Genomic DNA, 15,622 nt, shown 5'->3' on the forward strand with positions numbered 1-15,622 from the left:
GTCTGCCTTCCTTTCTACACTTTAGGGCAGTAGCTGTATCTCATCTATTTCTAAATCCCCACCACCTTGGATAGTGTCTGGAACTGGTTAGACGCCAGTTAAATGTCAGTTAGAATGAATTGCCCACACATAGAAGAGTAGATGCAGACATAGAGCATGGGACATTTGATTCAAAGCGTGATTGAGTTTGTTGTTCTACTATGTACGGTTAATGTTACCCTCCTTTTCTCTCAGCTTACTGAATCATGGGATCAGAGTACTTCCACTTGGCATGTGAATTACAAGTAACTAGCTGTCTCCTCCACCTTCTGCTCCCTCTACACAGTAAAATCTCCCTGCATCCCACTTTCTGGAGTTAAGAACAGAGGCATACTCCTCCCCACTCTTCTTTGCCTGCCTCCTTCTCTGCCTGCAGCACCCCTCCCTCCATCTGGGGCTACTGACAGGACTGCCTCATCCTGGTCCCACCTCTCTTCTTCATTCCTGAGTGTAGGATCCTCCAGGCTCTGCTCTGAGCGCCTTTCTTGTTTCATATACTCTTTCTTGATGATCTTATCTAGTCCTTCACTTCCACCTATGAAAATACCATCAAACCTATGATTTTAGAGAGAATTTAGGACTATTTTGTATTAAGCACCTTCTAGACAACCTAAAATTTGGCCTCACAAACTTTGCATTTGCAAGCTATCTGCACAATTTCCACCTTATCAGACTATTGCCTTTATAATGTAATGTTGCTTAAAAACCAACATGCCAAGATGCCTGGGTGGCTCAGTGGTTGAGCATCTGCCTTCAGCTCAGGGCGTGATCCGAGTCCCGGGATCAAGTCCTGCTTGGGCTCCTTTCATGAAGCCTGCTTCTCCTCTCTCTGCTTATGTCTCTGCCTCCCTGTGTGTCTTTCATGAATAAATAAATGAAATCTTAAAGCAAACAAACAAAAACAACCAACATGCCTTTTTTCTTTACTTAGCCAAAGAAATAATGTCAATGAAATCAAGGCTTTCTTGTGCAATATATATATATATATTATATATTATATATAATTATATATATATTATATATAATTATATATATATTATATATATATATAATATATATATATATATATGGCTTTCTTGTGCAATATATATCAGTATATATATACTTATATATTTATACTTAGTAAATATATAAATATATACATATATATGTATATATATTGGTAAAACACATGAAAATAAATAGAAAACATTAAAATGAGGTTTCCGTGTGGACCACCTAAAATCCTGCAGTGTATGTGTACCATGCTTTGAGGACTTGGATTTAACACAGCATTTTCACTTTGCACGGGACGAAGTTGAAAATCAAAGAGACTTAGCAACACAACTTAGGCCACAATTTGAATTGGCAGTGAGCCTTGACTCCATCCTTGACCCTGAGACCTTTAGCCCTCTACCCTCTCCAGGACCAGAGACTAGTTTTCCCAACTCCCTGCTCTCATATCTCCTTAGATAATCCCAGCAGCATATTAGATTTGGCCCTAAACAGAACTCCTTTTTCCCCCATCTCAAAAGCTGTTCTCCTCTTGGCTTTCATTATCACTACCCAGACTCCAAGCATCTGCTTGATTCTTCCACTCCTATATCCAACTGCTGAGACTGTCAGTTTTACTCCCTCATTATCTGGCCTGTCAATGGCAAAGCTGTCCTGTAAAACTCAATGGCAGCCAGCTTTCTCACCTCTGAGCTCTCTTAGTACTTTGTATGCTTCAGTTTGTGGCATTTATTAGATACTACCTCTCCTATTCATTTTATCTGTAAATTTATCTACAAACTTTTCTTTTTTGAGGAAGCATTTAATTATTATTGAATCTCCAGTGTCTTACACATGTATACAGTGCTCTGTGTAAATGAATGTTTGAATGAATGACTGAATCAGTCAATCAATCAATCAGTCGATGAATGGATAGATGAGTTAACTACAATTAAGGCAAGGTAAAAGCAGAATAGGGAATTATGATTTTAAAGTAATCATTTTGTTAATATTTCAGTAGTAAACTTTTAGAAAACAACTTACATGTAAGTTTTCTGGATGTTCTATGAACTTAAAGGTAGTGTTAGTATAGAGTCAGTCGAACTTGGCTCCAGGTATGAAATATGAGATATTTCTAACTCAACGCTACCTGTAAAAATCCCAACTTGTTATTGATCACATGTGACTTATAAAAAAAAGTATAATCTGTTAGTCAAACAATTAACCTATTTGAAGTATAAACAGAAGGATAATTAATAAATATGTTAATTACTTTTTCAGGGCATAGTGCCAGCAGTCAGCTTTTAACTCAAGCATGTATACTGTCTTGGTAGTAGAAGTATAAATCTGTAATACTGTTGTTATGACACAGTATTTACAAGTTACTAAATTGGGAAACTCTAGAATTATGTCCTTAAATATTTTTTTGTCTTATACTAACTAGAATGCCATATTCTTGTTTCTTTGGCCAGTGATTTCCTTACCGCCTTATATCATTCAAAATCAGCTTTAAATCTCATTTCAATATGTCATCTCCCTTGGTTCCTGAGGAGTAACCTAAGCATTTTCATTGAACCACTGCCACAGGTGGCTGTGATTCAGGGGGTTCCCACGCCACACTTTGTGTAACTCTCTACAAGACTAGAAGTGTTTTAAGAATGAAAGTCTTAAAAGTTAATTAAAAAAAAAAAAAAAAAAAAGAATGAAAGTCTTGAGTGCCTGGGTGGCTCAGTCAGTTGAGTGTTTGCCTTTGGCACAGATCACGATCCCAGAATCCAGGTATTGAGCGTCTCATCAGGCTCCCTGCTTGGTGGGGAGTCTGCTTTTCCCTCCTTCTTACCCTGATCATGCTCTCTCTTTCTCAGATAAATAAAATCTTAAAAAAAAAGGGGGGGGGGAATGAAAGTCTTCATTCATTTGTATTTGTTAGACCTTAATGGACTATATGCTATGCAGAGACACATAATGGAGATGCAGTCTGTTAGTCAAACAACCTGTTTGAAATATAAGTAAGACAGTATAAGCAATAATCTACGGATACACATTGAATGAATGACCTCAGCCACTGTGTATGTGTCACTGGAACACCCATCCCAAACCCAAACCTTAGTTTTGTTTTTAAGTACAGTTCTGTAATAGCTGCTTTCTTGCTATTTGCCTTGGTATGTAGTATTAAAGCATTTTTACTATTATTTCAGCATCAATACAGTATAATTTATTTTTTAAGATAATGTTTACTTACTTTGTAAAATTCAATTACAAAGATAATAAGTACTTATAGTAGAAGACATGGAGACCATAGACCCAAAGAGGAAAATACAAATCACCTCTAATCCCTCCTCTGATTACGTTATACCCATTGCTAACATTTAGGCCCATGCTATGATTGAATTATATGTAACTGTACTTTACATTTTTTAATTAACAGAATTATCTTTTAATACCTCTCTCTGGAGGAGATATGTAAAGATAGAGAACAGTTTCAGACATTTTGTAAGTCATAAAGAGTGATGACCTGTTTGAGGAGCAAAGTACTTTCTTAGTTAGCTTTCTAATTAAACATTTTTACTTTATTCATTAAAGCTGTTGTTCAAGCAGCAGAAACTAATTATCACTAAGTTGACCGAAAAGAAGCTTTACTGGAAAAATATAAGGGTCTCATGAGATTGAAGAGAGGCTAAAGAACAGAGTTTATAATAGAGAGGGATCTAGCAGTCTCAGCCTGGCCTGCCTTCCTTGCTTGTACCTTTGTTCTCAAGAATCAAAGAACTGGGAGAGAATGAATTTTGTTTTGTTTTGCTGAATTTGGGTTACATAAAAGTAGCTGGACTTGGCAATAGACTAAGTATGGATGGATAGGGGAAGAGAGGGACCAAGAATAATTTCCAGTTTCTGGCTTGCATAAATACATTGGTAATGATGCCATTTCCTAAGATTGGAATAATGAAAGATGACCAGTTGGCTAAATCTTGGGAGGGGTTGCATGAATGGTTTCATCTGAGGCATGCTGAATTTCAGGTGCCTTGAGACATCAAAAGATGTTAAGTAGGTAACTGGATATATGGGTTGTTCCCCACATTTTCTGTCTGCCCTTCCAGATCACCTCTCCACCCTGCTTGCAATCCTATGGGGCTGACCTGCATCAATGAAGCGCCTGGCTTCAGATCACATTAGTTCAATGGGGGTGCACTAGCAGGATATCAAAGGAGGAAAAGGAGTGAGTTGGGTCTTTGTTTTCCTGGCTTCTTCCCTGCCAAGTTGCTGTGGAAAGGCTGCAGCTCTGAACCAAAGGTCACAGCTCTTGTCAGACACCTCCCCATCCAAGCCTCGTCTCTTGAAGGTCTGGCTGCATTCTTGCTTGTTCCAGAACACTGTGCTACCTCTTTTAATTTCCCTATACCCTGTCTACCCACCCAAATTGTGCCAGTCTGAGTGTATCACTCATTTCTGACTGATTCATGCAAACAATTCAAGGGGCAGGCTAAGGCTAGAGATGTATTTTGTGACCCTCTGTTTATAGATATAGCAGAAGCTGGTGTGGATGATAAATTCCTTTGTGGGAGAGCAGTCAAGAAATCGAGAGGACTTAGGACTGAGCTTTAAAACACTCTGCCTTGCTTCTCACTGAAACAGGACTGTGAGAAGGACCTGATGAAAGGAGACTTGGATGCATTAAAGAGAGAATGACCATCCACGACAGCCTCACACAGCAACAGAGGGGCAGTTCAATAAAAGGAAATCAGAATGATATTAAAATGAGAGAATGGATGTTAGGTGGCTGGACCTAACACACACACCTACATAACTTTATTAAAATGGAGTACAAATATTCCTGCTTTGTCATCAATAATAATTCTGCTGTGGATGACAGAAAATCCAAAATGGTAGTAATGTAAAAAAGATATCCATTTATTTCTCTGTCATGTAAATGAAGTTTGGAAATAGTTCAGAGCTGATGTAGACATCAGTCACAGTGTCAGGGTTCAAGGCCTCCTCGATATTGTTGCTCTGCCATCCTTGTCATACAAGTTCCATCTCATGGTTCAGGATGGATACTTGTGTTCCATTCATCTTGTCTGCATTTAAGCCAGCAAGACTCTCCTCAGATAGTGCACATAATACTAATCCTTATAGGGATCCCTGGGTGGCGCAGCGGTTTGGCGCCTGTCTTTGGCCCAGGGCGCGATCCTGGAGACCCGGGATCGAGTCCCACGTCGGGCTCCCGGTGCATGGAGCCTGCTTCTCCCTCTGCCTGTGTCTCTGCCTCTCTCTCTCTCTCTCTCTGTGTGACTACCATAAATAAATAAAAAATTAAAAAAAAAAAAACTAATCCTTATATACTGGCTACGACTTAGACAAATGACCATATCTACTGGTGAATTACCAAGAAATATCTGTTTCCAATGGCTGTTTAAAATCAGAAGTTCGGGGCAGCCCGGGTGGCTCAGCAGTTTAGCCCCTGCCTTCAGCCCAGGGCGTGATCCTGGAGACCCGGGATCGAGTCCCATGTCGGGCTCCCTGCATGGAACCTGCTTCTTCCTCTGCCTGTGTCTCTGTCTCTCTGTCTCTCGCTCTCTCTCTGTGGGTCTCTCATGAATAAATAAATAAAATCTTTAAAAAATATATAAAATCAGAAGTTCTAATATAAAGGAAATGGGGGGAATGGAAATTGGAACACCACTAGTGGTCTTTGCTAAACATGTTATTTTGTTATGTTTTCTTTTTCATTCACCTATTTCCTTTTTTCAACTAGTTTTGATGACTCCTTGCCAGCCATAGCTATATTGTAATATCCTTCCATGTACACGGTGTCTCATAATCCAAAGCACCCATGAAAAATATCATATAACATCAAGGATTTAACACATGGCTAGCACAACTTAGGAAGATTCCGTAAACAAACTCTTCTGGTCCACAAATATTATAATATTAGAGTGAAAAGAACCTGTAGAGAACTTCCAGCCCAGGAAATGGAGCAACAAAAGATCAAGGCACGTATTTCAGGAAAGTGCAGCCTATCTACCAAAACCTGCCTCTTGTAGCTTGTTGTGACTTTCTGTGATTTCAAAATACTAAAGAATCTTTGATTCATGGGCACATTGACACCCTGCTTTAGGCAGATGTGAATGTGCACATGTTACCCCTGGCTACACATCAATTTCTAGACAGGAATAAACTACCCATTGCTTCTTTTTCTAGGAGGCATATGATGCTGTGGTGAATGGGGCCATAAATTTCTGCAGGAGATGAAAATTCCACAGTAGGCAGTCATTACCATGTCATTGGACTGCCTTTTCCCATAACAAATATGGTCAATTTTGTTTATGGGCTTGTAAGGAAGGTAGTTGTTGGCTCAAAGAATTTGGCTCATTAACCTAGAGTAAACCTGCCCCCCCCCAAAAAAAACAATGCCTTAAACAATGTAGAATAGAAAAAAAATCCAAAGTCCAGCGAAGGGTAGGTTGAGAAGGCAGTAAGGTAGTAGGATTTTTCTTATCATTATAGATCTATTTACTTTTTATGCAAGCATAAGGAACCAGCAGTTACTCTGTGTCAAATTGTTTTTGAATTCTAGAATTATCAAACCCTGTCCTAAATATATAGCAAAGAATAAGCATGGTAAAAAGGGCTTGTGATAAAACATTTAGTACATAAGATTTTTGGTGAGAAACAAATGTAACTGTAAATGATGAATAATACAAGCTTTAACCTTTAAACCAATGCTATTTTAATCATCATTTTCTTTATCTTATGTCTCCAGCATGGACATTATTTAGCCAGTAAGAGCTATATATATTAGTCTGATATAATTATTAGGTCCCAGAGAGCCTTAGGTTGTTAGTCTCAAAGGTGCTATCTTAGCCAGATGGCCAAAAGGTTTTGTGGAGCTCTGTTCAGTGGGAGAACTAGTGAGTCACATAATTTTACCCATTTGTGTGGGTAGAAAGTTGTTTAACTTGAACATAGCACCAGCAATTAAAGATATCTCTCTGGAACACTTTTAAAAGAACCTAATAATTCTCTAAGATTATAAAATGAACCAAGTGTTACTTTGGTTCCTGGCAAACTCTGTTCTCTATATCCTACTGCTTATTGGTGACAATAGTTGAATATGTTATGGTGCCAAATTACTAATTTATTAGATTTTGAATCTTCATGTAAAAGCCTGCTACATGTTGACTTGTTTACTGACCCATGAAAATACTATGGTACACAAAGTAGGAAGTAGGATTATTTTCCCCTATATTATCTAAAAAGGATCTTCAGGGCAGCCGGGTGGCTCAGTGGTTTAGCACCGCCTTCAGCCCAGGGTATGATCCTGGAGACCTGGGATCGAGTCCCACGTCGGGCTCCCAGCATGGAGCCTGCTTCTCCCTCTGCCTGTGTCTCTGCCCACCGCCCCCCCCCCCCCATGTGTCTCTCATGAATAAATAAATAAAATCTTAAAAAAAAAAATAAAAAGGATCTTCAGAGTTTCTTTTTAAGATTTATTTATTTATTTATTCATGATCCAGCCACTTCTCTCACAGACTGTTGTCAGGGACCTGGTCTATCCTGAGTGTAGGACTTAGATCTTGTCTGGCTTTTTTTTCTTGGCCTCTTCAGTTTTCCTAAAGCACAAGTCCATGTAGAATCCTGTCACCTCTCCACACCAGTTCCAAATGATCTAGGGCTCTCCCACTGCCTCAGGCAGACCTTCACTGTACCTGAGCTTTTGACTTCTGCCACTGCAGCTGCCTTAGGAACACCAGGGCTGGGGGACGGCATGGGGAGCCGGTTCCATTTCTCCTTTTCCTGGTTGGACTCGCTCAACCACGTTCTTCTGTTGGCAGATCTGCTTCCAGGTTGATTTTTAAGAACCATCACTTTCACATTGCTAATTTTAAGGCTCAAAGTTTGTGCTAATTTGTTATGTAGCAATAGAAAATTATCCACGAATTAACCAGCAGTTGGTTAAGCATCTGACTCTTGGTTTTGGCTCAGGTTATGATCTCAGGGTCATGAGACTGAGCCCTGCAATGGGCTTCCCACTCGGCATAGAGTCTGCTTAAGACTCTCTCTCCCTGGATGCCTGGGTGGCTCAACGGTTGAGCATCTCCCTTCAGCTCAGGACGTGATCCCAGGATCCGGGATCGAGTCCCACATCGGGCTCCCCATGCCTGTGTCTCTGCCTCTCTCTCTCTCTCTCTCTCTCTCTCTCTCTCTCTATCTATCTCTGTCTCTCATGAATAAGATCTTAAAAAAAAAAACATAAGTATCTTATTTAAATAAATCTTTAAAAAAAAAAGGACTCTCTCTCCCTCTACCACTCCCATGAAGCAGAGAGAAAAAAGGCTAACGAAGCATTGATGATTGTGAGCAATATCAAGTATTCTAATACATGCGTAATTGAAGTCCTAGGAGAAAGGGAAAGGGCATATTTAAATATATAATGGCCAAAGTGTGTATAATATTTAGGCCAATTATGTAATATATGATAAATGAAATTCTCACCATGAAAATTTACTTTCTCTTCAATACTTTAAAAAAACTGAGAGTTGTGTAAATTAGTTTGCTATTTAATTTACTGAAAGGGAAGTTACTAGATGAAACATATAGAACCTATAAAAAACAGTATGTATATTTTACAGGCTCAGTGCCTAAAATATTGATCATAAAACTTGACCCAACCTAAGCATTTCAATATTAGCTACTATGTAAAAGCAAAATAATTTATTAAAATCAAGACAATTTGGCAGACAATCATTTCAAAAATATAAAACTCCAATGCCATTGTTGTAGGAAGCCTCTACAATAATACCTAATGATCTCCACTATCTGATGTTCATGCCCGTGGGTACTCCCCACTAGTGCTCTGGAACAGAATTACTGACTCACTTCTAATGAATAAAATATGGCAGGAGTGACATCATGTTACTTTTGAGATTATAAGAAGACTGCCTTCTGTTTTAGATTCTCTCTTTCTCTCTCTCATCACTAACGATGGAAAGCCAGTTGCTATGTTTTGAGGCAACCCTGTGGAAAAATCCAACTGGCAAGTGATTGAATCCTGCCGACAACCACAAGTATGGCCTGTGGAGTGGATCTCAGCTTTACCACCAGTCAAGCTGTTGGATGAGACTACAACCCTAGGTAAGAGCTTGATTGCAACCTCCTAAGAGACCTGGAACCAGAGGCACCCAATTAAGCTGCAGTCAGATTCCTGACACACAGGAATTCTTTCAAGTCTCTGTGGGTTGGAAAAATTTGTCATACAGAGTAGGTAACTAATACAATACAGTTTAATTATTCAGTAGTTTGATCCTTTTCATTAAGAAATTCTGAAGATCCAGGGATCCCTGCGTGGCTCAGCAGTTTGGCACCTGCCTTTGGCCCAGGGCGTGATCCTGTTAGGATTTAGGTCTTCCATTTCTCTCCTCATAATGGTCATGTTTCTCTAACCTTCTTGAATATTTATAATAACTCTTTCAATATCTTTGCTAACTCATCATATTTTTCTTTTCTTATTTTTTAAGTCAAAATGTCTCCTGATTATAGATAATATTTCCTGCTTTCTTTTGCATACATGGTAATTTATGATTGGATGCTAGACATTGTGAACTTCATATTTTTGAGTGTTTGGTTTTGTTGTATTCCTTAAAATTGTGTTGGATTTTGTCCCAGCACATAGTTAAGTTACTTGGAACCAGTTGGATCCTTTTCACTTTTGTCTTTAAGCACTCTCTGTCAGGTAAAATCTAGAGTCACCTTTAGTTAGGAGATAGTTTAGCCCTACTACTAAGGTGGCCCACTTTTGAGGATTCTACACAATGCCCCATGTATTATGAAATCTTTCCACTCAGGCTGATAGAAAACAAACCATTCCCAGTTCTACATGACCTCTGGGAATTGTCAGGACTTCTCATGTCCCATGTTTCTTTTCCTGACCTTGTGTAGTTTCCTTTCAGCACTCAAAGAATAATAGTCAACCAGAAATACTCAAGAGCAAGCTTCTGAAGATCCTCAGAGCTTTTTCCTTCTCTTTTAGCAGCTCCCTCTCTTCTGGTAATTTGTCTTGAATATTTTTCCTGCCTTATCCAATATTTCTTTTTTGTTTCTTTAATTCCACAGATGAGTGAAATCATGTGACATTTGTCTTTCTCTGATTGACTTATTTCACTTAGCATTATACTCTCTAGCTCCATCTGTGTTATTGCAAATGGCAAGATTTCATTCCTTTTTGTGGCTGAATAATATTCTATTGTATATCTATACCACCTCTTATTTATCCATACATCTATCAGTGAACACTTGGACACTTCTATATCATGGCTATTGTAAATAATGCTGCAAAATATGATCTATTCTGGAGAATGTTCCCTATGCACTTGAAAAGAATGTGTATTCTATTTTAGGATGGAATATTCTCAATATATCTGTTAGTCCAATGTGTCATTCAAAGCCACTCTTTCCTTGTTGAATTTTTTTTTTATTTTTAAATTTTTTTATTAGTTCAATTTGCCAACATATAGTATAACACCCGTCAAGTGCCCCCCTCAGTGCCCGTCACCCAGTCACCCCAACCCCCCCCACCTCCCTTTCCACTACCCCTTGTTCATTTCCCACAGTTAGGTCTCTCAAGAAAGAATATTTTAAGTAGACTCCACACCCATCCAATCCAGGCACCCCAGTTCCTGTCTTTTACAAGCTTAAACATAGTTGTAAAATTATAAGAATAAAGAAAATATAATTGAGTAACAATTCAAGGAAGTCAAAACTTAGATACAAAACTTCAAACAGGGGATCCCTGGGTGGCGCAGCGGTTTGGCGCCTGCCTTTGGCCCAGGGCGCGATCCTGGAGACCCGGGATCGAATCCCACGTCGGGCTCCCGGTGCATGGAGCCTGCTTCTCCCTCTGCCTGTGTCTCTGCCTCTGCCTCTCTCTCTCTCTGTGTCCATCATAAAAAAAAAAAAAAAAGAGAAGCAGAGCCTACATTGCCCATGTATTCTGAGAGCAGGTCCTGCAGGGCCTGACGGACAGCATTACACTCTGCCACAATTCTCTCACGCCGGTCATCACGTGTGCAAGATGAGTCAGCCATCAGGGCGGCCCCACTAATGATACTTTCTAGACGTTCCTCCAGGGAAGGTCTAAAGCGCTCCTCGCTGAAGCTCAAGGGGTCCACAATGATTTGTTTATCAAAATTATTGAGCGCATATGCCAGTTCTCCTCCTCCTCCACCCTGGTGCTGGGAAGCATCATCTGATGCAGTGGCTTGGGCTGCATTGGAAATGCCTGTGACCGCTTGCTGCAGCTGCTTATATATCAGGTCTCTGTTAGCCTTATAGGCTGCAACATCAGGGTGCTGTAGGCACGCCTGGGATGCAGAATAGAGGATTGGAACGTTTTTCTGCAAGATTCCTCTGGCTGCAGCCATCTGATCACGATGGCCCACATCTTTCAGTTCCTGTTGTCTTTTGGCTGCCATAATGTTCAGCTTATCCACTTCAGGTTTTAGGGCTTTATACTGTATTCCTAAGTCTTGTTCAGTGCCAGCATTCCTCAGTTTCAAGATACCTTCTTCCACAACTTTCAGCTGAACAAGTAATTTGTAGACATCTGCCATGTCAGCCAAAATAAGCAGCCGGGTAACAGCAGAGAGCAAAGCTCGAGCTGCCCGAACCATGTTGCCACGCTTCACAGAAGAACAGGGATCATCTGCAAACTCTCCGGCTGCAGTCTTCATCAAATCACCTTGTTTTCGAACATCTTCTACAGCAGCCACAAGCTCTTCCTTGAGAAACTGACTCTCCTTTGCAATTTTATCCCCCTTCTCCAAAAAATTCTCAGTTGCTTGTTCAACGGATGCAGCCAAAACATGGGCCTTCTTAGAACGGCCTCTCTTCTTATTTGAGGGCCCCTTACTATTGGTGTTTACCAGAGTTGTGACCTGTGTAACAAGAGGCTCCAACAGTCTTTCAACTGCCAGAGTTCGGATCTCTAGACTTTTGGGGTCCCATTTGAAGTTTATGTTGCCTGTGTGGACAGAAGTCATTTCTGTGGCGAGGGGGGGCGAGCGCAGGAAGGTTCCCGAGGCCCGGAGCCGACGGCCGCCGCTTTGTCCTCCTTGTTGAATTCTTATTTAGATTATCTGTCCATTGATGTAAATGGGGTGTTAAAGTCCCCTACTATATTGTATTACTATCGATTATTTCCTATATATTTGTGATTAGCAGCTTTATGTATTTGCATACTCCCATGTTGAGTGCACAAATCTAAACAATGGTTATATCTTCTTGGCTTGTTCTCTTTATTATTATACAGTGTCCTTCTTTGCCTCCTGTTACAGTCTTTGTTTTAAAGTCCATTTTGTTAGATAGAAGTATCACATCCTGGCTTTCTTTTTACTTCCATTTTCATGATAAATGCTTTTCCAGGGGATCCCTGGGTGGCGCAGCAGTTTGGCGCCTGCCTTTGGCCCAGGGCACGGTCCTGGAGACTCGGGATTGAATCCCACATCAGGCTCCCGGTGCATGGAGCCTGCTTCTCCCTCTGCCTGTGTCTCTGCTTCTCTCTCTGTCTCTCATGAATAAATAAATAAAAATCTTTAAAATAAAAAAAAATAAGGGGGTTGGGTGCAGGAGAGCACTGAGGTGGGGTGTGTAGTGTTTGCTAGGTTTGTACAGGTCTGCTATGGGAGGTGGCCAGATTGGAGGGGGCAGTTCTCCAGAAGTGTGCAGGGTTGGGGATGCTGTTAGCAAGCTAGGGGGGGAATGGTCATGCTGTGCTGATTTGTGTATCTAGGCAGGGGGGTGAGAGGTGGAGATGGCACCTGCCACCCCCCTTTGTTCTTAGAGAAGTCTCCCAAAGATCCCTGCCTCTGCAGCAGAGGCCCTAAGATTAGCAAACAAATCGCCTTCCCATACACTCCAGGTGTCTTTCAAATTACCACTTCTGTGCTATATCTCAGCAGGGCTGTTTCTTGTGCTATTTCTTTGAGAGCAGTTACTCAGTTTTCCATCACTCTCCAGGTTTCCTAGAGCCAAGCCCACTGATTTTTAAAGTTTCAGATGTTAAGCCCCACTTATTGTAAGAACTCTAGAAGTTAAGCCCCTCTGGTTTACAAAGTCCAATGTTATGGGGAATTGTCAGCATGGTGCAGGTCCTCTGTGCCTGGGGTACTGGAGTGGAGTCTGATCCTTTCCCCTCCCTGAACCTGCAGGGTCCCTTTCTCCTGTGGCCATGCCTTTGGGTCAGTTTGGCTCCTGACTGCATCTCTTTCCCACCTACTCTCCTTGATGTGGTCTCTTCTCTATATTTTGCTGCAGAGAATCATTTCTGCCAGTCTTTGGGTTGTTTTCTGGGTTATTTACAGTGATGTTGGTGTTATCTAGGTGTATCTGTGGGACAAGGTGAGCCTAGGATCCTCCTACTATGCCCTCTTTCCCAGAAGTCTGGATACCCATTTTAAAGTGTCAGCACCTAGATCTTTGGATCCAGGCAACATGGTTTCTTTTCCTTTTCCAACTGGCTTTTGGCACCAGTATTTCACAGACACAGAAAACATATAAGGTTCTCTGTCACTGTGATCCAGAGCTTGGCTCTCATCTAGTACAACCTATGACATTATGCCTCTATCCTCAGGGCTAATACTGTTCAGGACGTAGCAAAATATTTATCCACATCTTTTGCCCAAAGTACTTTTAAACAATAGGCATTGGGATCTGAATTCCCTGAACGTCTGTGTGTTTTTACCACTATAGACATTGGAGATGGACACTGCCTTATTGTGAGAATTTGAGTAGCGGAAATGTTTAGTGAAGAAAAGACAAATTAATTAACTTTAGCATGCCTGCTCTTAGGTAACTTGAATGTAATAGATTCTTGCACAACAGAATATCATTTTTCAGTAGTGCAAATGTCCATGTTCTTGCTTCTCCTCATGTTTCAATCTGTGTTTCCAGAGCATTGTGTCCACAAAAACTGCAAATGGTGGCCAAGAAATAGTTTGCAATATTAATTCATATTATTTTAAATATTGTATATACGTGGGCCTAGATGTAACATGAATAGAATGCAATACCAACTCTATAGGCTGTCAACTAAATGGATACTAAATGCTAAAAAGTTGTGCCAGTTTTGGTTTTTCAGGAAGCAGATGCCAAGACAAAGTCAGAAGTACAAGGGATTTATTTGGGGAAATATCTGTTAAAGAGAAAAGGGAGCAGGAAGGAATGGGTCAGGAAAGTCTTCAGACCACAATGTACATCTGACACCCAGGAAGGCAGAGAGGAAAGTAAGTAAGTTTGGGAAGGAGGATACCCTGACTGTAGTACAGTTCTGAGGCAGTGTGGCCCATGGTGGGGATCTCTAGGGTAAAGATTGTAGGTAGAGGAGTCCTGGATTGAGCAGAAATGGCTAACAAATGGAAAACAAATGGCATTTGTTTTCAAATGAGAAAAGTCTCAGCAGCATCTAGCTGAGAGCCCCCATGAGATTGGTATAGCCTCAGCCTGCACACTGAGGTAGATCCTGAAGGTATGGCTAGAAGCCATTGATGACTGCACACTTCATGGCCATTTCTCTCTCTCTCTCTCTCTCTCTCTCTCTCTCTCTCTCTCTCTCTCTTTTTAAAGATTTTATTTATTTACTCATGAGGGACACAGAGAGAAAGGCAGAGACACAGGCAGAGGGAGAAGCGCTCCTTGCAAGGACCCCGATGTGGGACTCCATCCCAGGACCCTGGGGTCACAACCTGAGCTAAAGGCAGACTTTCAACCACTGAGCCACCCAGATGCCCCCCATTTTTCTCTTTCAAGTGAATTCTGAATGACTTACCTCTATGGCTGGCAAAAATTGTAAATCATTTTATTTTTATAGAAAACGTAGTGAGATTTAATATTTCCAAAAAATAACTTAAATATCACTAATCATGCTACAACATGGATGAAATTTGAGGATATTATGCTAAGTGGAATAAGCCAGGCACAAAAAAAAACAAATACTGCATGATTTCACTTATATAAAGATCTAACTAAAGTAGTCAAACTCTTAGAAACAGAAAGTAGAATGGTAGTTGCTAGAGGCAGAGAGGGAAGACAAAAGAAGTTATTCAATGGGTATAGGAGTACATATAGTTTCAGTTTTGCATGATGAGAAAGTTCTAGAGATCTGTTTACAAGCCACATATAGTTAACAGTATTGTCCAGTATACCTAAAAATGGTTAAGATGGTAAGTTTCATGAGTTTTTTACCACAAAAAAATAGCTTTTATTTTTATTTTTGTTGTATTTTGTTTTATTTTATTTTATTTTTAAAAGTAGGATCCACACCCAATGTGGGACTTGGACTCACGACCCTGAGTTCAAGACCTGAGATCAAGAGTTGGACATTGCACCTACTGAGCCAACCAGGCGCCCCAATAGTAGTTTTTTTTTTTAAGATTTTATTTATTTATTAATGAGAGAGAGAGAGAGAGGCAGAGACATAGGCAGAGGGAGAAGCAGGCTCCATGCAGGGAGCCCGACCTGGGACTTGATCCCAGGTCTCCAGGATCACGCCCTAGGCTGAAAGTAGCACTAAGTGAGCCACCCGGGCTGCCCCCAATAATAGTTTTTAAGAGTCATTTGT

The 15,622-nt window shown here is 40.6% G+C and overlaps 1 protein-coding gene across 1 annotated transcript in view; it reads right to left on the reverse strand.

Moving 5' to 3' along the window:
• LOC121474580 (catenin alpha-1-like) overlaps positions 1 to 12,109 on the reverse strand; it is a 28,288-nt gene extending 16,179 nt beyond the window's left edge. Inside the window, exon 1 of the mRNA XM_041727512.1 lies at positions 10,986 to 12,109. Coding sequence (XP_041583446.1) covers positions 10,986 to 12,047 — 1,062 coding nt within the window. The 5' untranslated portion in view covers positions 12,048 to 12,109. The remainder of the gene's footprint in view (positions 1 to 10,985) is intronic.
• Between the last annotated feature and the right edge of the window lie 3,513 nt (positions 12,110 to 15,622).

The sequence above is a fragment of the Vulpes lagopus genome, chromosome 13 (genome assembly GCF_018345385.1).
Source record: "Vulpes lagopus strain Blue_001 chromosome 13, ASM1834538v1, whole genome shotgun sequence".
Taxonomy (NCBI): domain Eukaryota; kingdom Metazoa; phylum Chordata; class Mammalia; order Carnivora; family Canidae; genus Vulpes; species Vulpes lagopus.